Consider the following 25224-nt stretch of genomic DNA (forward strand, 5'->3'; position numbering starts at 1 on the left):
GCTGAAATACTTACTTAAACTTCAGACACTGATCAAATATTAATATTAAGTCAGGAGAAAACTGTGCAATTGTGATTTTTGCCCAAACTATTGCTTTAACATTGTTAAAAAGAAACAGTTGAAAAAGAAGGAAGTGTGCATGCAGTGTTATATTGCTGAACACAATTGTTAAACACAATTGCAAAACATAGCAGCTCATCCTAATGGGAGCAAATAATGCTGTAAGCTTGACTATTGGTGTGGAAATCAGACACTGCTTATGTGCATATCTTCAAATTGTCAACATGATATTGTTTACAATTCTATATTCTAAAGTTAGCTTGGGGTCTGAGAACTGATACTGTAAATAATCAGTGACATCCTGATACTGCTGCATAAACAACAGCGTCTTTCAAAGCCTCTGAAAGGCTGAGACAACTAACTAGTAGCTAACTTGCAGCTCTAATAACATGCACTGTCTCATTAAAACACACACTTAAAAAGTACCAAAAACATGTATTCTGTATACAGCAACAGCCAAACAATTCAGTAAAATGTTTAGTTGAACCAGTTTTGTTTAAAAGCTGTACTTACCTGAGATCTGGACATGATACAATAATCACTATGTTATTCATCCTGCATTAAACCGTGAAAACTTTATAAAGCAGTACTGCTCACGCTTATTATATTTTAAGCTGTGCTTTAGCTGGACTATATCAAAGCAGACCAAAGCTAATCTCTACCCTGGAAAAGCTCTCTTTGTCTAACACAAAGAAAAAGGTGATGCAAATCTCAATGCAAAAGCTTTGAGTGCGAGAGTCAAAAAAGGGGCTGGCTCTTTGCCCGAGGTTGCAGCAAGCAAATGCAAACGCACACATATACACACACACACATAAACACACAATACCTGAAGAGCTGACTAATCTCATCCAGGTCAGATTTGGAGTGGGGTTGAGTGGGACACCAGCTAAGACTGAAAGGGTGATAGGGATGAACCAAACCAAACACAGGCAGGTTGAGTTACAGTGAGAGGGCAGAAAAAGGACAGATCCAAGTAATGGATGAATGAAAATGAACTGATGGAATGAAATGAATTAAAATAGCATGTAGGCCTATGGGTACACCACCACCCCCAGAAAGTTTACACAGAGTATGGGTTGTAGAAACATGAAAAAAGAAGGAGTAAAAGAGGTAATACCTTCTTCTGTGTAAGACAGGTTTGTGATCCCCAACACTCCGAACAGAGCTAGAAATGGACAGATGAAAAAGATGTGAAAGAAAGAAATAAAGCTGAATTATGGTGAGTCATATCTAGGCTACAGTGAAGTAAATTATTAAGCATGATCATTAAGCACACTATATGGACAAAAGTAATAGTACACCTCCAGGAAAGACATTCTACTAGACTTCAAAGCATTACAGTGCTAATGTATTGGATTGTATTCAATGCCAATAGGTCTGGAGGATTCCCCACAAACTTTCATCCCCTCTAGCCCACACCTGGTATTAGGGTTCTTGCACCATTTTAAAAGTCAAATTTTATGCTTTTTAAGACCTTTTTAATACCTCAATAAATATAATTTAAGACCAAAAAATATAGTCCTCATTGCTTTAGTTCTTTCCGCTGACGTTAGTATGTTAGCTAACAAGCCGCTAATGTTAGCTAGCTTTCCGCTAACCTTAGTTCTATCGCTGGTAACCTTGCTAGCTTGCCTCTAAAGTTAATAGATGTTAGCTAACTCACCACTAATGTTAGCTAGCTCTCGTCTAACCTTTGTTCTCCCCAGATTAGATGTCTACGATGTGCCACTGTGTTTTTCCACTGGCATTAAACGCACCATCTGAAAATGTAATACCTACAGCAAATTTACAGTAAATTTAAGACAATTTAAAACCTTAATTAAAAAGATTTTAATTTAAGACATTTTAACGACGTGCAGGAACCATGGCTTATGGTGCTACATGTTTATCTACTCCAAAGAGTGCTTTTCTATTGGCAATACTTCTCTTTAGAGACTAGACAAGATGTGTGTCAGCAATAGGTGCAATATAGTAAAAGTAGAAGAATACATTTAATAAAAAGGGGTGTACACAAACATTTGGACATATAGTGTATATGGATTATTTCTGTATTGATTTGCAGGTGATAAAATAAATTAATGCAATAGTGAGCAATGAAATGTAACTTGAACAAGCATGTGGAAAGTGTTAGTGAAACCTTAGCCTCGTCTGGCTGGATCAACCAGCTAAAGGTTATAATGCTTGGTCATTGATCACACGGTTGTCGATACCTACGTATGCTGAGCTACCGCTATTGGCCCTTCAGTGAAGACATTTACATGAAACTAAATGAGCGCTGAAGCTCAATGTACCTGAAGGATTAACAAAAGGCTATTTTACATTACATAACCGAAGGGCAGCCATTTAAGAACAAACTAAGGTAAGATGTCTTCTAACCTTTAAAAAGTAGTATGGATGGTTTATCTGTTTGTTCTCTTCCAGTAAGCATCACTAACCTGCGCTGATTCATGTCTCCTTCTGTTCCCTGGATCTTGCCTGGCCCCCAGCTGTGACGACGGAAAGGAGAGAGTGAGCGCACAGTGGAGTGGAGCAGAGAGGAACGCAGAGGAACCTCCGTCAACCGGTCTTTGGCCTCTTCTTCTGCCTCTCCTCCTGCGCCTCCCCCTACACTTCCTCCTCCCCCACGCCGTACCTCCTCAGAGCTCTCTGCGGAGGAGCTGGGGTGGCCCAGGCTGGCTGTGTCGTCTGTGGAGGAGCAGGAGATGGAAGCCTCGCTAGTGCTGTCGCCACGGCCTAGCGCCTCCTCTGCCTATAAGAAAACAAAGAAACAAAAATTAAACATTTGGTCTCAGGCTGTGTTTGCATTACAGAACTGAAGTGATTTTTTTTTGTCTATGGATACGTTCACATTACAAATCTGTGGTAAACTGCAATGCTGGTGATGTTGTCCTGCTGCTAGTGTGCGATCACTCTGGTTTGTGGATGGCAGAGAGGATGGAAGTCAGTATTTCAGGGTGCCTTTATGTCTATGTTACCTTATGCCCCCCTCTAATGGGAGTTCTTAACCACACTGTGATAATGTTCACACTCTGTACTTCATGCATCCAATTAGAACAAATTCCATCTCTTTTCTTTATTTAGACTTACTGACTCCCCACCTGATCGACAGTAAGGGTCTATACCTGCTACTGTTCGACAGAGGCCATATTCCATTACAAACTATATTTAGTATGTTTATAGTCATTGCAGTTATGGCAAGAATAATATCATTAGACCTGAGCATAACAACACACTCAGGCGATAGTATGGTGATTGTATAATAACTGGCAATAACTTGCTAAATTTCATATGGTGCTGATTTTTTTTGTCTTATTAATGATTCCTTTAAATCTGCTTTGTGACAAAATTAGTGGTTTAAAGCGCATGACAAATAAATGCGATTTGATATGTTCACATTACAAGATCAAAGTGGTACGATTCTGATATTTAGCCTAAGGCTTTGTTCACTATTTGTTAATTTATGCCATAACATCTAAGCTTTTTTCACATTTTTCCCCATATTGTTTGCATTTGCTTACACTATACTACTGTTTAAATGATTCAATTAACATTTTTAACAGCATATATTATATATTGATACTATCCAGTCTGGACAGTCTGGACAGCAAATAAACAGTCACTTAACACAAACATTTAAATGTGTGGGTTTTTTCGGGATATTCATCATCATTTAAATCATTAATTAAATCTTTGATCCAAACTAAACCGTGACCCAAACTGAGCTGTAATTTAAATCAAGCCATGGCCTAGAAACTAGGTAAATGTAAATGGAGATACAATAACACCCCAAGACAAGTTATTTACCAGGTTTACTAGGTGACTTCGAGCAAGGAAATCACCAAACTCTTCTGAAGTTAGGCACCTCGGTAGAAACCCCTTTGGCTCATATAGACAATCTAACTGTACAGTAAAGTTAAATCACACATTTGGACTTTCTCAAAGATCACAGAATGACACAAGAACTGGCAGAAACCACAAGTGAAATATTATATCAGTCTGGCACTAGTCATTTATAGAGGATTGGTCATGCCCACTCAAGGACTTAATTTAGATGACTGACTGAAGGTCTCCCCTAGTTTCAACCACAGCCTCTAGCTGGTTTCATATGTATAAACCTAATTTGCATATCTTATTTTGCAGACACAATCAGTAATTACAGAATATTAAGCTTCCGATACGAAGTTATGCTCAAGTGGGTCAAATGACTGTAACCATACTCCTTCCTTTATAAACTGGCCTTATACTTTTTGGTTATGTGAAATAAAAATAGAAGGAAAAATGGACAAAACTGCGTTAAAACTGATTTTAAATAGTTCAAATAACATGTAAGAAAAATAACAGTTGTGGCATGATTATCACTAAAGCATACTCATTATACTATTTTATACTTTCTTACAATACCCTATAATACTGTATACTACCAATATAACCCCACATCACCCTACACTATGAATACTTCTCTATACTTTTCAATACTATCCTACTCTCTACACTCCATTATATATCCATATACTCCTCACACTACCTTATATTTCTCTACACTACCTTCTTTACCCTATAACCCCACTTCTCTCTACGCTCCCTATTATTTCCCATACTAACTTATGCTCTGTATACTACTCTATAGTACACTATACTACCCTAATCAGCCAAAACGACATTATGTGCATTTTGTGAAATGTTTGGATGGAAACCCAGTGTCGAATTGCCTTGCTATCTTAGAAAAGGACGGGGATTTTATGGTAAAACTTTCTGAAGCCCACTATCGACCCAATGTGGGAAGCCAGCAAACCCACACAAACACACACGCACGAAACAGAAACATCACTTACTGGTTAGCCTATGCACCTGGACACACACACAAAGCATATTCACACACAGACAAACACACACACAAATGTACAGAAGGCTGAAATAATCCCAAGGTGTTGGGTGTGAGGCTTTGGCCAGGCCATTGTGTGTTGCTGAGGTAGCGTGAGAGAGGAGGCGAGTCGGCTCTGTGCCTCTAATACACACATAGAGGGTTTTGTTGGGGCTCTGGGGGATGAAAGCTTTCCATTCATGTGCCCCAGAAATGACTTCCAGCGAATGTGAGTGAGCGTGTATGTATGTGTGTGTGTACCAAGCAGGGGCATTTGTGAGTGAGTGTGTGGGCGAGCAAGCGAGTGGGTGGGGTGGAGGCTTGACAGAGCGCAGGGAAAATTATAAGCATCATGGTCACATGACCTCAGTGGAGAACACCAATACAACTGTACTTCCTAGAAATTGCTAGCTCATGTAGCACTAAGCTAAAAGCTAGTCCAAGCTTTGCCATTCAGATTGAGTTGGTCATCGAAAAAAGGCCTCAAATGTAGTTACAATTTTTTTTTTTTTTTTAGGGTTGGAGAAATTTAAGCTTGTTTTTATCCCTTTATTTTAAATGTGTTTGATCAGCCAAGACATGCTTGGTCTTTTGGATGATATTGATATTATAATGCTATAATAATAATAATATAATAGCATTTTTATGCACTTTTCTAAGAGGAATTCTTTTTAATTAAACATTTTAAAATGTATGCTTTTGGCAATTTGTTCTAAAATATCAAAAGTTTGCATATAAAATGTCTTCTTTTAATTCTACACTATCCCAAAAATGTAATTTAAATAAGGCCTATAATGTCTATCTGTGCTTATTTGGCATGGTTGAATAACGAGAGTTTGATACAAGGAAGTGATAAAACATAAACCTCAAACACTGTACTTCCTCCTTCAAAAGTAAGTATGGCATAACCAAAATTGAGCTCTAAAACAGGCTTCCCTAACGACCATTAGAGAAAGCCCTACACAAAGATGGAGATACAGTAAAAAGTGTCACCAACTTTATGATAATATGATATTGTTGATACTAGAGAGCAGCACATCACCTCCAGACTCTGCTAGTTCTAAGTTGTACTACTGGTTAACTACAGGATTTTTTTTTTCCTGTGTCAAGCAAGCGCTAATATTGCTAGCGCTAATATTGCTAGCGCTAATATTGCCAATCTTTTCTCACCATAATCCACTCCCTCTAAAGCAAATGCAATCTAGAGCTAAACACACATCAGAAGGGGAATGTACTGGCTTACTGTCTGTATCAGTGAAGACAAAGCTAAAAGCTCATCAGCTGAAATTGATTCAGCTTCAATTGAACAGCGCAACAAACTAAGAGGACAGACACAATGAAAAGAGAGCAACACTACCTGGTAAGGTTTAGGAATAAGTAGTGGTTTTGTTACAGTGGTAATACTAAAAAGAACAGGGTGGCAAACAAGTTAAAAACTGAACTGAACCTAAACATCCTCAACCACAGTCATATAGTTACTAGTTAAACAACAAGGAACAACTTTAATACCACTAAACACCACTAAAGCCTCCCATCCACTCTGTTCTCTTGAATAGACTTTTCACAATAACTGCAATGTCAACATAACATACAATATATGGACCTGCTCTACATATTGTACCTTTTTGTTTACTTTGTTTAAAAGTGAGCTCATTAATGTGAATAAGTCTTCTAAAATGTCTCTTTAAACTGACTATTTAAAATGTCCACATTTTAACTGCACTGCCTGAATATCCTTTTTTAAAAATTCTAGATCCTCCAATATCCATTGATTTAAAAGTGCATTTTATGCTATTATCACCATATTAGTTGATCTCAAAGTGGCAGTAATATTGTTTATTTCTTGGACAATATGTTGTCCAAAAAAGGCAGTATCCTAACAAGCATATCTGTCCATCTCTCCTCTTCTCACTCACCTTTCTGAAGACGTTGTCATCTCCCGTGTCTGTGCTGATGAAGCCATCTGTATCACTGCCGGAGTCTCGCAGAGTTGTGCTGCCTGTGCTGTGTCGGACTTGAGAAAGTGGACTTTCTGCAACACACACATACATAAACACGTGTTCATTAACACACACATTATCGGACTGCTTTCACTTCTCACTTCTTGTTTTTCTCAGAAGAGAGTTTAAAAAAAAAGATCACACATCCGTAAATATAAGAAGTCTGCCGATAAGAAATGGCACTGTAATTCAGAGCACTATATCTGCAGAAATCACATCAAGAAATGAAACAGAATAAAAATGAGCAAGTTACTTATTCTCAAGACTTCCTGTTTCTCATTCTCAGCCATAAGCTTGTGAAGCAGTTCCTCATTTAACGGCATGTTCTCAACTAAGTCAGAGGTCCAAGTCAGACTCACTCTACTCAGAAACCGGATGACGCATCAGGTAGTGACAGATCAGAGGAAGAACCCAGAGAAACCTCAAATACGTTCCATCATCATTTGAATGCTGCATCTATCTGTCTGCAACCAGTAAAGAGCTTAATCAGTTTTTGGCCACCATTAAACTCCATAACCTGTTGCCCTATTTCATTATCATACACTTTCAATCAATCAATACACTTTAAATAGTTATTTAAACCACAGCTTATTTGTTTCATAAAGAAATCTGCCAAGCCTGGCTGGTAGCATTGCGACTGTATAGCGCCAAACTATTGCATGGCATATTGCATCATAAAATATGGCATGTTTTTTTTATATAAATATATTTATCTGGCAAGGTTTTTTGTACATATATACATATATACATATATATTTCTAGCAGAATTGAGAGAAAACAAGTAAATTATGCAAAATACTTTTTTTAAAATTAATTTAGACCTGTCCTGTAAGATGACATCACATCAAAAAATTTAACAAAAAATGAAGGGAAAATGTAATAGGTAACAAGTAAAAGAACAAAAAAAAAAAAACATTTTTATGGAATTCAAAGTGTTTTTTTTTTTTTGCATTGCTCAAAGAACCATTTTTAGCACCTTTATATTTAAGAGTATGCAATATTGAACTGTTATTTTAAATGAATATGCATAAACAATGACCACTAAATCCATTAAAACATTACATCCAAATTAAGTTTTGATTAAATGAATATCCAGAACATCTGACAAATGCACATCAGTTAATAATAAGCTCAGATTTTAATGGGTTAATTTGAGATTAAAAGAGCAGTAATCAGTGGCAGCAGCTCTGATTCTGTGCTGTAAGCAGGGGAATCTTCTAGCTTTGTCAGCTGTCACACACACAGACACACACCACAGGTGCCATGACAGCTTGAGAAAAAGAGGAGGGGCCACGATGGGTCCACTACAGCTGTTCTTTGTCCACATGTACTTTCTGCTGAGAAACACAGCAGTTCAGTTAAAACAGCCTTTCTACGCTGAGCTGAGCTTTTCTTTTACAGTCTGAATCAGCATTTGAGTTAAGCATCAGTAACAGTGTAGGAAACATGTAAGAAAAACACTGAACTGACTCATGTAACTATATAGAAACACACACACACACAACCAGACATAAATAAGTGGGGTATTCTATTATTAAGCAGCTTTTATTATTTTATCGGTCATCTTAATGTCATAATTATGTTGCAACAAATCTTGAAATTATGATTAGTACTTTGTTATTATGAGTTATTATAATCTAAATTACGGTGAGAATTATTATTTTGTTATTATAATTATTTATTGTTTGTATTATGTTGATTTGAATATAACACTGAAAATCAGGTCAATGGTCATTAGTTGTACCCCCACTTGTTATATCATGGTGCAACATCCACATGTGTTGTAATCATAAAATAGTATTAGAAAAATCTTTAAACCTTTAAGGGGAATTTGAATAAAATGGTGTGCCGGATGTTTTGAGAGTCGGGCCTGTTAGTAGATACAATTTGTCAATGATTTTCTTCACAATACTGCAAATAGTAAAAGAGAAAAAGATCTGGCAACAACTTCCATGAATTTTGTATTGATACTGCACTATGAATGCCTTTAAAATGCATTATAAAACAAAACTAATACATTGTAATAACTGTAATAAGCTTGTATAATAACTCATAAGTACTTATAGTGACATATTTTATAAGCTGTTATGTATAAGTATATGTTTCTTCATAAAGACAAGTTTCATGATGCCTTATAACAGTATGTAAAGTGTTATTATGAACAGATCTTATTGGGCATTAGGAAATCACATTTTTTATAACATTATGTATTTCAATGTTAGCACATGTTATACAAGCTTATGGCAATCATAATAATTTATTATCTATGCTGTATAAAGTATTATTAATAACGCACTTATAAAAAGCATTACTAAAGGTCTTCTCGACTTTTCAAGTCTTTTTAAAGAGCCAACAACCAAGAAACACACAAACTAACACCAACACAATTTCATCTGATCAGTTATCTTTAGCACATCCTGTCGTGCTTCCTGTCGTGTCAGGCTCAAACCCCACAGCTGAGAGCAGGCCTTCATACAGCTGGTGCAGACGAAGAGACTTCAAAACACTCTCATACAATGACATCATTCTCCTCCATTGCGGACCTTGGATGAAGAAGCTCGGCTCGTCATTCAGTCGTCTGTGATCTGACTCATCCGCCAGTCTTTGGCTGCACACTGGCTGCACAAGCTCTCACTGACTAGTTAGTTACCATGGACCGTTTATTGTAGCTACACCACAGATACACACAGATGACCCATTTATTGTTAATGAAAGTGAAGAAATGTCATACCCTGGAAATATTTTTTACTGTGATGTAAATCTATCAATCAAACTGTACAAAACAGCAATGACAATTAACACTTTACCTCAACTAAAAATATATTAACATATTTCAATGAAAGATTGCATGGCATTTATCTATTGATACAAGCTGCATTTTGTTTGGTATGTGCTGTGAGTTCTCATCCATGTTGCTATCCAGTTGCAGACTGGATAAAGAGTAGTCATGTGACTATACACAAAAATACATATATATATATATATATATATATATATATATATATATATATATATATATATATATATATATATATATATATATATATATAACATATTAATATTAATAATAAAAATAATATTAATAATAATAATGGCAACAATTTGAGCAAGCTTAATTACTTTAGATGTATTTTGTCTTTGTGTCATTACAATAAATGTATATATATATATATATATATATTGAAAAATAATATTGTAATTAAATAGCATAACAACAAACAGTATCACCCACCTATGTCAGTGCATGGTTACATACACCATGATACATACTGTTTATTTTGAAAATATATTGTATAGATCAAATTAAGAAATATATTGTGAATTATAAATTCTGGTCATATCGTTCAGAATTACTACAGATTAAATAAAATCAAGCAAGAGTAGCTGATTCTAAAGATCTCACTAAATTCCACTGTGGTGCCATAATAGGATGACTCCAGATATTCCACCATCAACTGTCCATCAAAAACCTTCTTGACGCACCAATAACAAACACAGGCACTCTGGTCCAACATCAGTGTCTGATCTCACAGACACTAGTGAAAGTGTGCTCAATAGAACGAGTTGGGGTAAGGCTGTGGTGTTGAACAATCAACTTTCTGACCTCACTAATGCTCTTTGACTACTGAATGCAATCAAGTCCTCACAGCAGTGCTACAAAACCTATAGAAAACAATAGAAAGCTTTGCCCTGGACTGTAGAAAAAGTTACTCCAACAAAAGCAGGACAAGCCATTTTAATCTAAGTTTTTTTTTTATTATTATAGAAGATATAATGAATAGGGATGCATTTAAGCAAATCTGTAATGCTTCGGTTACTGAATTAGAGAGTCATCAGATCACCACCAGAGCCTCAGCTTCCTATTCTTGATTGGTGGAACCCAATGTTCTCTTCTGCTTTTACAGCCTTTCTACCACAAACTTTCACACTTTGTTCATTCTGAAATGCTTTTCTGCTCACCAAAATTGTACAGAGCTGTTATCTGATTTACAGTAACCTTTCTGTCAGCTCTAAACAGTCTGAACATTCTCCTTTGAGCTCAATCACCATCATTATACATTTTGTTCAACAGAACTGCTGCTCATTGGAGGCTTTCTTTATGATTATCTGCCCATTTTGAGTTAAAATGAGACAAATGTGATGAGCAGTTCCACATCAGCTCTCATGACAAAAAAATTACGTTACACTTATAATCACTGCAATCAAATATGTCTCCATTCTGATGGTTGATGTAAACATTATCTGCACAGCTGGATCTATCTAAATGTTTTTATGCACTGAACTGCAGCCACATGATTGGGTGATTAGATAAGAGCATGAATAGGTGTATATTGTCTTCCTGATAATGTGCTTGGTAAATTAATTAATAGATGTAAATTAATAAGAGTGTATTTTAATAAAATGTAATTCTTTTGAAACGTGTACACAGTGCACACTTTATAATTGGTAAGTGAAATCCTCTCACACTGCTTGCTAAGATATTTCAGTATGCAAATTATAAAAATATATAATACTGTTTTAATTTACTTTTTATCTAGTTTTATAAGCCACTGAAGTGAGACAAACTTAAGTAAGAAAAGTTTTAAAGTAGTAAGACAAAATTCTCATTTCAATAGATACATTTTAAGATGCATTATTAGACATCTAGACTACTGCAATATATACTGCATCTCCTAACAGCAGATGCAGTATAATACAAATAGGTTTATCTAAATAAAATCCAACAACAGGAATGGCAATGCCAGACGGTCATGGAGTTACTTAGAAATAGGGTTGCAACGGTATGAGATTTTCACGGTATGATAACCGTCTCAGAAAATACCGCGGTATCACGGTTATCACGGTATCACAGTTTGTTACATATATTATTAAACTGACCCTTAAAGAAATTACAACAAAGGTTTTTTGTTCAATTAACTATTTATTGTAGAAACCTGGAACAATTATAATTTTAATGTCTCCTTAAGAAAAATAAGCTGTATACCATCAGGTGAAGGAAACCAGGTTTTTCCACTACTCTTAAGGGCATTAAGAGTGTATATAAAAAAAAATATATATAAATATATATAATATATATACACACATACACACACGTTACACACATTACATGTCCTCTAAGAAGTAAAGATCCTGTATTTAAAATATTCAGTACAATTATTTAAGTTTAAATTATTTAATATCTGATAAACTGAGCCTGGGTCAGTGTCTGATCAACAACTGTTGTAAACGTCCGTTTTACTGCCAAGTTGGTATATAACCAGATACTGCAGAAAGAGGGGATTTATTTCTGACATGATCCTCACAATAGAGATTTCTATTTTAAGGCTTTCACACCGAGTCTGGTTTTAACATATGAAAAACAGGCACGTCAGAATTTGAAAATGAACGCATGTAAATGAATGGCGTCTTTCACATCCAGTCCGGCCAGGACCTTTAAACGGACACGTGAATCCATCGTAGCACGCACTTCACGCCTGTACCTGCGTGCCCAAATTTCGGATAACTCCGCGCTTTTGCGGGCGCTTACTGCATGGGTTGTGCACGACTACAAAGAGGTTTTATTTAGGTTCAGATTAAAATTATAAGCTAAACACATACTTTGCGCTGCACAGCGGGGTGGTGTTCTCGGAGATGGGAGAACAGGTTTGACGTATGTCCACCTTTAGCTGTGACTTTACGGCCACATTGATTACAAATCGGATAACCATCCTGCGTTCGGCGGGTATCCGAAATAGTCCCACACTGCTGATTTTAGTTTAGCCTTTTTTTAGGCGGACGGAGATTTGTTTAGTCTGATGCACTTTCTGTTGTTCTCACCGCTGTGTGCCGAGTAGCTGAAGCGGAGCAGAGTTGCGCATGCGCGGGTGAGTTTCTCCGCTGGCTTGCGTTTTACCGGTAATAAGCAAACACACACGGTATGATAACCGTGCATTTTAATACCATGGTATACCGTGAAACCGGTTACCGCTGCAACCCTACTTAGAAAGGTAGTGGTCATCATGCTTTGATGGAGACAACCAATGAATTCATGCGGAGGTACCTGTGGTCAGCTCCAGTATCAAGCGTTTGATGTCCTGCATCACCTGTCCAGATTGATACTGTTGTGGTGTTCAATTTTTTTTACAATGCCAGATCACCTTCTGCCTTCTTTCCAGGCACTCTGACAGCCTGATGTTGCATTAATGAGGTCCTGCAACAAGTGCCCCTTCCATTTCTCCACACACACTCCAGTGCGCTAGTCCAACAGGACAATGCTGAAGAGCATCTAAAGAGCTTGTCCTGAAGACACAGACATTTTGCCATGGCCAGCTGCATCACCAGACCTTTTACAGACTGAACATGTGTGGAATGCACTAAAAATGCACCTCAAGCTCAAAATCTGCAGGAACTATAAGAATATTTGAGATGCAATAGAGCATACATTTTTTTTCATTTATTGTTCCAGGTAACTTTTATTTTCCTTCCAAATATCAATGCAATACCATCACACGATTATTGTTTTTCTGATTGGCATTTCTGACTCATGTCTACAGTCATAGCATGACAATGATGGTAGTGAAAAATCCATGTAGCCTTACCTGTAGACTCTGAGCTCTGTCGCTTCTCTACAGCCCTGTTGCACAGAGAGGCCTGGGAACTGTCAAGACAGAGAGCGTCTCTTTCTCTGTGAATCTGGAAACAGAAACAGGAAGACGTGTCATGGTCAAGCATGTGACTGTCTGACTGGAAACTGTGGGCTGACTAGCAGTAGAGCGTCTGCTAATGACACATCATACCGTAACACTACAGAGCACCATAAAACACAGCAGCACTATAAATCTTTAGAAAGAATTATTTACACCTCTAATTTCTGAGACTTCCTCCTCCTTCTCTTTAAGCCTCTGAATCAAAGGCTCTAAAAGGTGAACTGAGTGCAAATCTGGTTCCGTTTAGGAGCTTAGAGGAGCAGTGATGCAGAAACACAGATCATAAACATGGTCAAGCATTGTCAAACTGCACTGAAAAAAAAAATAACGCATTGCAAATGGAATGACTGTGGCATTCGCACAACATAAATAAACCAAATTGCGTGTGTTCATCTTACTAATGAGGAAAAGCACAGATGTTTGAAAATGTAAATTTGAAAACATAAATTCAGTGCATCACTTTCAGTACACAGAAGTCTTCTACAGATTCCACGACACACATATTATCAAAACCTGTAGACGACATGAGGTAGCATTCAGATTGTGGTTTCACTGGACCATAAGCTCCAGACCTCCAGACCTTCAAAACAGCTGTGTGTTTAGGCCGCCACAGACCACACACGCTTCCTCACACCAGCCCCAAGTAAAGAAACACCAACCTCAGCAATCAGCAGCAAAGCTGCCCTCTAGAAAGTGGGTGTCCAAACAAACAAATGAGCCTTGATTTAGCTGAACATGTGCTCTTGGCTTCAACATACTGAGGATACCTATACCTTTTTTTGCTGCTGACTTCCACCTACATACAAGTTGAACAGATGTGTGTATTTAGATAATACAATTAAACTTTAATTCTTATTCACAATTGGTCATCCCTATCTATGACTTATAAGGTCAAACTGACTTGAAATCAACTAAAGTCAGTTTTTAATCTCTGACAAAATAAAGGTGAGTACATGTACTGTATTAGTAATGTTTACACACCTCTCACATTACAGAAGACCACAGATGACAAAGCTCCCCCCAGGGCAAGTAAATATAAAGGCTAACTGTTCGTTCATCTGTTTGGACACTGGAAGGGCTCCTCCGCTTTGTTATAACCAACAGCATTACTTTAAAGAATGGATAACTGGTTTTTCCAGAGTAAGGACAGGTTAAAGACCTCCGGTTATTGAAAAAGAGATGGCTATTGAATGAGTGTACATAGAAAAGCAAGAGGTAGAAGTAAGGACAGTACAGTACACTGGCATGCTAAAACGAATGGGGCAGGAAATAGTATCATGTCCCAAGGAAGCCATAAAATGGCCTTTGAGACACGTGTGTAAGGCTGTTTGCACTGAATGTCGCTTCTCTGTTTGCAATGACAATTCTCGTTAGACGTTGCTGGTCACAATCAATACCATCTTACACTGTAGTAAAATGGAGTGTCTCATCCAGCTGGCACCACTGAAACTCCAATAATCCATGTTGCCTTGCCATTCGCAACTTTACTCACAAATGTTGTTCTAATGTCATCCCTTGAGGTTACACTTCTTGATTAATTTACATACTGCTATTGTTTGACTTCTGGCATGTCAGGCTGTATTATTTATCAATTGTTTTTTTTCTCTCTAGTCTGGCCTTTGCAGTAGAGATACAGTCTACAATATAAAAAAAATCAGTTCTAAAACAGGAGCATAAGAAAATATCGATTCATCAAAGTGTCTCTCAATCTGTTTATGAGCAATACTGTATCAATTCTAAAAAAAATAAGTATTGATTTTTAAATAAAAAAGATTAAAAAAAAAACATTTGCATTCAAACATTTGCTGATAGATTTGGTTTATTTGTTTTAAATTTTCTGCAAGATTAGTCGCTAAATTTCCCTTGGAATCAATAAATTATGTCTATCTGTGAATGCCTCTTTTTAGATTTCACTGTTCTGATAAATGGTAAAGTTTTATTTTACTCTTGCTTAGAGTATTTTAATATATTGCAATGTAGTGAATCATAAATTCAAATTCGAATTGCACATTACATGCCTTATTACCAGTTTCTTGTTAAAATAAAGTTCTAGGTTGTACTGATGTTTGAAAGGTTTTCATTAAATCCAATAAAAGTAAAAGTAATGCAATGTATTTCTTATTACAAGAGTTAGAAACTATTATATCACAAAATGCTCAAAATTGTGTTTATGACTTTATATTTATTATTTAGCATAACAAACATGTATGGATATCCACCCAATATTTAACACTGGGAAAGTGTCAATGTAAATCACACTTTTCCATAACAGACATGCTTCTTCTCTGGTGTCCCTCAAGGAACCATTTGAAGCCCCTATATTTTTAAGAGTATATTCCCTCTGCATCACTGCATCAGTCCTACTTCTAACGTTTCCTGAAGCACATGAGGGTCGAGCAGGGGTTGAATTTCCCTTCTGGCTGATGCCTAATTATGTTTACACCACTAGTAACTTGTAAAAAAAAAGCTGAGTGGCTCTGCACAGTTTTAAAGCAATTAACAATACACAACGCCCTATTGATGGGACCCTGCTGTGGTACTGTGTAGCCACCGTGTGTGTCTTTGAGAAGCTGGCCGAAAGAGTGAGAGAGAAAGAGTGAGAGAGAGAGAACACAGCCCTCTGTTGTCCCACACACAGGCCACAGGAACTGCCTCCAGAGAGGCTAGATAGTGCTTAAAGACACATATACATTCACACACACAGACATATATACACACTGCCCTGTTTTAAGCAGTTCCCACCACAGACCATCATGTGCTGAGACCATAGAGTGACCACTGGGCCTGAAAGCTATGGGCCAATTTGCCATTCGACATGTTTAACACACATGGTGTTGTCATCATGAACGTGTGCCTGAACCACCACTGCCTTTCAGAGAAAATAAGCTGCAATTTCACCAGAGCTGTTCTAGATACGCAGAGCAGCTCTGCTTTCACAAGCTCGCACTAGGCTGTCACATCACTGTGAGCCTATGCTTTATTTGATGTTTGTACAGCTGTTTTAGTGTGCTATTAGTCTTCACACCTCAGCTTTTTCTAACTGCAAAATGTAAAACTGCTAACACATTACTGCTATAAAAAACATGAAATTTAGGGCACAGTGTTGAATTTTAATTATTAGTTAAAGATTTAAAGATTTAAAAATTTGTTTAAGACTAGGGCTGGGTCATATGGTAGCAAAAAAGATTGAATGATTGTACTTCATTCTGTATTTTTGAGACATGTCGGTGGATGGCATAGAGACTATTGAACATCCAGACCTCACAAACTCTCTTGATGTTGTTAAATTCAATCAAATCCTCACAGCAACGTTCCACAATATAGTAGAAAACCATCCCCAGAATTTCTCTGAAACCTTCAATCCAACAAAAGCCAGATTAACTCTGTCCATACCCTTAAGTTTAGGTGTCTCAATACTTTAATAAGTAGAGGGTCAGTATCGCAGGCTGGGATCAAGTTTAGTCGTAGACTATATTTCCTTTTTAAAATCTCCATTAAAATTGTGTGTAGTTCAAGACTAGGCTGTAGTTCAAGACTAGGTCTGGGAACCTGCCCTTTAGTTTATATTGTAAGTAACTGAAGTGTTGAGGAAGTAGAGGAATCTGAGCTACTTTGAAAAGGGTCTATATTTGATGGCAAGATGACTGACAGGTTCAAAACATCAGGCAGGTCTTGTAGGGTAGGTACCTGCCAGTAGTTGAACTGGCAACAGGGTCATAACTATATGTATGTATGTATGCATGTATATACCTATTTATGTTTGTGTGTAATTAGTATCTTATTTAGTATCTAAAAAGTGCTCAGTTTCAAAAGAGGATTGCTTCCCATTAATGTGTCTGTGAAGCTGCAAATGTGCATGCTCTTATGTACCATCTACACACTTGCACAGCTATTAAAAATGCACAAAAATTAAACAATGTTTCCCTCATTCACACTAAAATGTCTCATGTCTGCACTATGCTGAGTTCCAGACACCTCACTTTAGCATACAGTACATGCCTCTGCTTCCCTGCATGTTGCCAGATATGGCCTGAGGTTCCTCACCAGAATCTGGCAGCACTGCTGTTCTCACTGCATATTTGCAGGACCAGGGGAAGGAGTGCGAAAGGCGCTGCCAGCACGGCTCGGTAGGAAGCAGATCGTTCAAAAATGCACCCAATAAAAACACATATGGTTTAAAAATAACGGCCCTAGGACTGGACCTTGATGCACGCCTGACTCAAAAGCCTGGGAACCAAAGCTTAGAATTACAGCCCCGTGTCGCCGTGACGAGAAGGGAGTCAAGGCAATTATATTGACCTATTTAAACACATTCTGTTGCTTTCAGTAACTGCATTGTTGCTATGTTTTACAAGAAAAATTCTTGAGATGTTCTTGTGTTTGGTCTTAAAAGTGCATGAAGCTGGAAATGCTGCCCAGCACGAGGATGAGTGCAATTTCTGTCGAAGTGCAGTGGTATGAAGTCACTTGGCCATGTGCCCCGTTTCCATCAGTCTCTCCAGGCGGCGGGCCAAAGGAAACCGTTAGGATCTAAACACAGGCTCCCAGACTGCCACCAAATTCAGACACCCCTCACCCAGTCAGCCCTTCACGCAGGCTCCCACACCCACAGACATACAGTACACATACCTACTCAATCTAACAATCTACCACACTGCTCCACAGTGCTGCACTTGGGCCATCAGCAAGGCATCGGCCCAGCCAGAGCGAGAAAGGTATCTGGCCTTAAGGAGTCATTAAGTGGTGCAGGCTTTCAAAACCATATAGAGGAATGTCTACTGACTGACTGCTTCATTATAGCCTTCTCCTTTCAGCCACAGGCATTAGAGCTGGAAGGCGAGCAGGGATGACAAATCCAACCTTAAGGGAACAGAGAGACTCTCTGATGTAGACCTGGGTGATGGTAAAAATAGTGCATTACTTTTTTAAAACATTTTTCATGATAAACAATATTTATCTTATATGATATACACACATAACACAGATAAAATGTATCAATAGCATCTGCTGTCCTTTATCCAATTCAACAGGAATAATCACACTTTTTGTAATGGAACGTGCAGTTGGGTAAATGTTCTTTTAGCACTGATGGTATCCTTGACATGCAAAAAAAGTTGCATATCGATGCAATAAAAAAAAAAGATTGCAATGAAATAAAATAACATCATATTGCTCACTTTTATTCTGATGTGTTCCAGATTCATCAAAAGCAACAAAATGAGCCATAGGGCTATGCATTGGCAAGAACTTGGCGACATGATTTTATTGCATTACAGAAGTTATAATTCAATATATTGTGATACTATACGCAAGGAGATATAACGAAAGTGTTCAAATCAAATTTTAAGAAAACTTCAGTATTAAAAACATTAAATTTATAAAATCTGAGTAAAAGAAAAGTATACTTTTTTTCTATCAACAAAGTTACACACTGCTATCTAGTGGGCGGGGTTTAAACACAACACAGAATTAAACACTGACACCAATCTTTCCATGTTAACTAATAAATAAAAATTTACAGTGCGTTTTAATCAGTATACAACACATTACTGCATATTTACTCTTAAAATATTTTCTTAATATATACACCTTTAACATTTGTTAATATTTAGATATATCTCACACCATGCTCCAGAACTCAATGATGTATAATAATTATTATCAGTAGAATGAGTGAAATAAACACAACCAGTTAGTGGGAACTGGGGAAGGAAACTTGGGAATTCAACTAAACACACATCTTGCATCTTTCAACTATAAGTCAACAACATTTCAAGCTCAACAGTGGTCGGTTCCCAGGCTAGAGTCCGGAGGACCACATTACACATCCAAAACCAACCCCACCCTGTGCGCACACACACACACACAAACACACGCTCATCATACATACACACACACACACACACACACACACACACACTCACTCATACAAGCAGTCATACACAGTCTCCTTCAGTCCGTATGACCATATGATACAATGATTCTCCTGGACATATCCCTAACCCAGTGCTACACAATACTCTCTAAAATGATATTAAAATAATAATAATCAGTCAACAGCAAGACAACTCCATCCACTTAAGGATACATACTTATCTTAGAGTCAACTTGACAGACTTCATGTGGCATAACAGACTAGTTTTCACTTAAGGTTTGGGAGGGGGGTGTTTGTAGAACAAACTTCTGACACTTCAGGACTTCAGGAGAACCAACACTTTCAAAGTTCCTTCATTTGAGCAGCTAAACAAGAATACAATAAACACGACAGTATGATTTAAGAATAAAGCTTACTTAAGTTTAAGTCTAATCTTTTAAAGTTAGACTCTCATACTCTTCATAAAAAGCCCACTGCTCCTTACCTTTATTAAAACCACATCCATATCTCTCCCCCCTTTGGCACACAAACTGTACCTCCGCTTGTGTCGCTCATACATCTTCCCCGAAAAAATAAGGAAAAGTCGGTGCGCAAAATTGGTGAGTTTATTTCCAACATGAAGTCCTCGCTGGCCAAGCCTCTGCCTCTGCTAGAGCTTTTGGAAAAATGAGAAGCTCCTAATCTTTCACATCTGTGTGAAGAGCCGGCCCCCTTTCGCTTGCTCTGCCTCTCTCTCGCCCACCCCACCCCCCCTCTCTCCAACTCTCCAACACTGACACTCAGGCTCATGCATTGCACTACATTGCTTTTCCTCTACTAATGTGTATCCACTCACTACACCTACTTAAACACACCCTCTTCTTCTACCACTTGTCTGGCTCTACAACACCCGTATTCACACTGTCCCTCTCTCACACTCTCTCCTTCACTCTCTCTCTTTTTGTGAATCACACACCTATGAGCTCAGTTCCCGAGCTGCGAGGAAGTCTGTCCAGTGCAACTGCTTGATAACACACAAGCCCACGCTTCGCTTTCACATGCTATTCACCACTCATCTTGTGACACTCCTGGCAACAGGACTCTGATCAGCTCTGCCAATGTGTACACTCGCAACAAGATATACAACAGTGGTTGGGGGAAAAAAAAGAAAGGTAGAAAAGGAAGCTGGCTCTCACAAAACAAGGCAACACCTCATAATCATTTTTCCCATCTGCTTATAATTCCCGAAGCTGAGATAAGCAGAAAGCGCAGCTTCGGCCTGGCTGCACGAATCTGCAAGCAATTTAACAGAAAGACTCTCAGCACTGAGGGACGCTGCAAAGGAGCCAAAGGATGAGCAGACGCCCCCGAGCTCACATTAAACTGACAAAAGCAAGCACGACAGCCCTGGGTCTGTTCTGAAGACAAAAAAAATTCTAGTTAGAATTCTAGTCCCATTTTTTGGTGCATCTGAACAGATCAATTAATGGAGCAAAATGTGTGTACTACTATTTTTATGTTCCTACTTCTGATAATATCTAAAAAAAAATGAGATTCTTTGATTTTGCCAAATTGAAAATCTCTGGAATATAATCAAGAGAAAGATGGATAATCACAAACCAACCTGAACTGCTTGAATGTTTGCACCAGGAGTGGCATAAATTTATCCAAAAGCAGTGTGTGAGACTGGTGAAGGAGAACATGCCAAGATGCATGAAAACTGTGATTTTTGTTATTTTAGCCATTTCTCATTATCTGCAAATAAATGCTCTAAATGACAATATTTGTATTTGGAACTTGGAAAAAATGTCCATAGTTAATAGAATTATATATATATATATATATATATATATATATATATATATATATATATATATATATATGGGAGCATTGAAATTATTTTAAAGGTAGGTTAAGAAAACTGAGCAGGATATGCACTGAAGTCAAACAAAAGTTGCAGTGAATGTTAATGTGTTTTCTGCTAACACCTCAGAACGTATACAAGTGTTTGCATTCCCAATCCATTGCCTTAGGGAACATTTTATGATCAATTTACATACTTCAAATCAGGTGACATTGTCAGATTTATGCTTGCGTTTTTTTAAGTGTGCTTTGATTGTATTTAGTACTCCAGTTACTGGGGGAGAACAACAAATAACAGCTTAAAATACATTTGATATCTAGAAACTTATTAACATCACATTAACAGAATACGGAACATATTAAAAACATGCCATACCAATGTGTCATGAACATTTGACGTAATTAGTCTTAAAAAAAATTTAATTGTTTGATTATTTATTAGATCTATAGTGTTACTATTTGCCTAAACATTTGCAACAAATTGTTTAATACACCATATCAAATCAGTTAGTACAAGCATTTAAGTAGATATTAGGTGTGAGTTTTTTTTTTTTTTTAACACTTAAATCAGTATCAATATTCACCACAACATTTTCATATCCCTCTCAGGCCTTAGGAGAAATTAGGTTTTCTCACGATAGCAACAGCACACATGTACATTATTTATTTATTTTTTTTTTTACCTGTGCCGGGGAAATCTTTCAGGCAACGTTCACAGAACATGATTCAGATGTTGAGTGAATGGCAAGCAGAGAGTTTCAGCTGAAGGCTAATGGTCCGCGCTGCACTTTCATAGGCAAGCTAATTAACCTTCTATTCCTTCCAGGCAGCTTTACTGGTTCTTTCCACATAATAAAACCCTCCAAAGCTGCGAGAAACGACCCGCCGTCAGCTCTGGCATTCTGACGCACTGACGGGCTAACTACACTGCTGCAGTGTTCTCCCCGCAAGCCCTCGCCTCAGCACATGCAGAGTGCACATGGAACACAGAAACACAGCGCACACACACACACTGCCACATGGTTTCCTGTTATCTGCCTCCTCTCTCCCACCCCCTCCAATCTGACCTCTCCCAAAAGTAAACACTTCCACATTGCTCCCTGACTTCACACACCAGCTCTAACCCAGCTCCATTTCTTTTACTCCACTCACACAATAGAAGCTGTTTTACTCTCCAACACCAGCCTGCTCTTCTGCACACTTGCGAAGCCTCAAGGAACGCATTGGATAAACAAACCAGGAGTCGGAAATGTTGTCACGGAGAGCACCAACAAGCAATGTAAACTTCATTAAGTGTCTTGGCTGAGAACACAAGGATGGATTCTACTGTACACAAGTCTGACAGCTCAATGTGAGGCTAAAAAGCTTGTGGGGTCTGTCACACAACTCAAAATAGAACTCAACTTACGCTCTGAAAAATGTGGGCCGGTTTATACATTGATTATATCTCAACACTTTCTTATTTATCAACCAAAGACAATCACTAAAACACAAATAAAGCAGCAACATCTGCTGACAGTTATATCAGAAACTGGCAGCAGGGGGAGCCAAACAAACCACTGTGGTATTGGAAAAACAGTGAGACTTAAAACTGCATGTCTTTTCTAAGGGCAAATACTGCCCCCAAATGGAAGGCTGACTGGGAAACAATTAAAGCATATATCATTGCTCAACAGTCATTGTAAAGTGTTATTTTCAGGACATAATATAAAGGACAGTTTGTGCATTCAAATTATGCAGTAAACTAAAAAAAATCAACAAAAATGGAGACTGGACAGTGACAATATACAGTATATTGCCAAGTGTAGCTGTTTACCCATCCAAATCCTTGAATTTCTTTGCTCACCCACATAAATATTTTTTAGGCAGAGATATTTATGTGTAATTTCAGAAAGTCTGTGAATCCCCTTTAGCTACAACACTGTGGAGTTTAAAGTAGAAACAAAACAAAAAAGAGCTGCTCATCCAGCACTTAAACTCCATTATTTTGAACATTGCTGTTTGGTGTGGTTGGCAGTGTTGGTTGTTAGCCCTATTACTCACAGTGTGGGCTAAAAGCTGTTCTGTTGAGAGTGGAATTATCTGATTAGTGGGTTAAAATTCTTCATTATCTTTCCTCTGTGAGTTTTAGCCACACATGCCGCACCGTAGATTATCTGGCTAAGCCTCTAGCCAGGAACATTACTCTAGCCTTACTACTGCGTTGTGTCTGCAGTTGTGCCCAGCTCCACTGACAATATAGGATTATTTTTGTAGTTCTGTAATTACAGAAGCAGTCCTGTTTCTGTTTCTCTGCATACTTTATTAACTTCCTTTTAACCTGTTCTTCAATGGTCAGGGCCCCACAGAGCAGCTATTATTATTTGAGTGGTTGGTCATTTTCATTACTGCAGCGACACTGACATGGTGGTGGTGTGTTAAAGTGGGTTGTGCTGGTATAAGTGGATCAGACACAGCAGAGCTCCTGCAGTTTTTACACACCTTAGTGTCCCTGCTGGACTGAGCTTGAATGAGTCACCACTCAAATAATACCTGCTCTGTCGTGATCCTCTGTTTATTAAAACACCTCCAAAGCTATCCTCAAGGGTGTCCAGTTTTATTTATAGTTTTATCTTATAACCTGGTTTAGTACATCAGTGATAAATCCACTGGCTGGAATCATCTAGGAGAAATCTAGAACATTATTTCACTACAACAAAAGATGCCACCTACTTTCTTCAACAAGGGAAATTCATAGTACTTAGAGTCAAAAGTCACAGGACAGCCATTTATTTCAGAAACAAAAGGGAAAATTACATATCTGAATACCCACAGCATATAAAGTGTGATGATTTTTTAGCCTGTGTCTGAAACATGGCCTTAACAGACACTATGATTAAAACACTGCTGAAAAATGTCATGGAAAAATTAAACTATTAATATTGTGACTTGTGGGACTGTTGTTGACTGTGTTTTCTAATATCACACTATATATCCCAGTCAATAACACATGCACTGTCCATTTTTCCAATATTGTTAAGAACAATTAAAATGTATTAAAACAAACAACAACAAAAAAAACTCACCATAGAAACATCCTTATCTGCATTTACATCAGGGTCTATTACGGCTTGACAGTCCACCTGATCTTCCAAAGAGGCATCTGTGGTATCTGTGACATCTATGGGGGGACAATTACACATGACATTAACACAAGACCCATCATCCAATCAGATAACTAATCTGATTGCTAATCTAAACAGAGATTGATGGCAGGATGCAAAGTTTCCTGAACAAACTTGACAAGTCATGGCAAACATTAGAACTCTGGATCACAGCCCATCTTTCATTTCCTGACCAGAAATGGAAAATACTGGTCATTTTTAGTGACTGATTAATGAATTGAAAACATTCCCTGCTATGCCACTCTTTCAACAAAGCAGAGACGCGTTCTGAAAATAGCCGGACCAGCTATTTGGGTTCTGTTACGTAATTCAGGAGAGATAACAATGAGCATTAAAATATGGGTGTAGTCATGTTCTTTTGCTTTGACAGCGAAGAACAAAAAACAGTCAGGAAAAGGACTGAATGGAGGACAAGCTCTTTTTTGCTTTTTGCTTTTTTTTTTGTCTATCTTGATGACATCACCCGGTGCTTAGATACATGCTGTTGTAAATATATATACTTGGGAATGGGATACATGAGAGCATGAGAACACCCCACTTCTTTTGGGCTGGGATATGATGGAGGTACACGTGTTGCTTCCTTTAATGATTCCTTTGGGCATGGAAAGAAATAATTACTGGATTTTAGTTAATAATAGGTGGGGTTCTTCACAGGAAGATTCCTGCACAGCAGACTCTTCCTACCACTGGAGAAGCGGAGATGATTTAAGTGTGTGTCAAAAACATGCTGGACTTT

The 25224-nt window shown here is 37.8% G+C and overlaps 1 protein-coding gene across 6 annotated transcripts in view; it reads right to left on the reverse strand.

Moving 5' to 3' along the window:
- Positions 1-25224, reverse strand: part of LOC103041349 (A-kinase anchor protein 13) — a 91907-nt gene that overhangs the window by 28936 nt on the left and 37747 nt on the right. For 4 of the 6 annotated variants that reach the window (XM_049465332.1, XM_049465333.1, XM_049465331.1 and 1 more), the window contains exons 8-13: positions 24390-24484; positions 13500-13593; positions 6838-6953; positions 2496-2809; positions 1178-1225; positions 887-952 (exon numbers count right to left, since the gene is read on the reverse strand). In XM_049465332.1, coding sequence (XP_049321289.1) covers positions 887-952; positions 1178-1225; positions 2496-2809; positions 6838-6953; positions 13500-13593; positions 24390-24484 — 733 coding nt within the window. The remainder of the gene's footprint in view (positions 1-886; positions 953-1177; positions 1226-2495; positions 2810-6837; positions 6954-13499; positions 13594-24389; positions 24485-25224) is intronic. The other 2 variants (XM_049465334.1, XM_049465335.1) reach the window with 2 other exon arrangements.

This window comes from Astyanax mexicanus, chromosome 16 (genome assembly GCF_023375975.1).
Source record: "Astyanax mexicanus isolate ESR-SI-001 chromosome 16, AstMex3_surface, whole genome shotgun sequence".
Lineage (NCBI taxonomy): Eukaryota > Metazoa > Chordata > Actinopteri > Characiformes > Acestrorhamphidae > Astyanax > Astyanax mexicanus.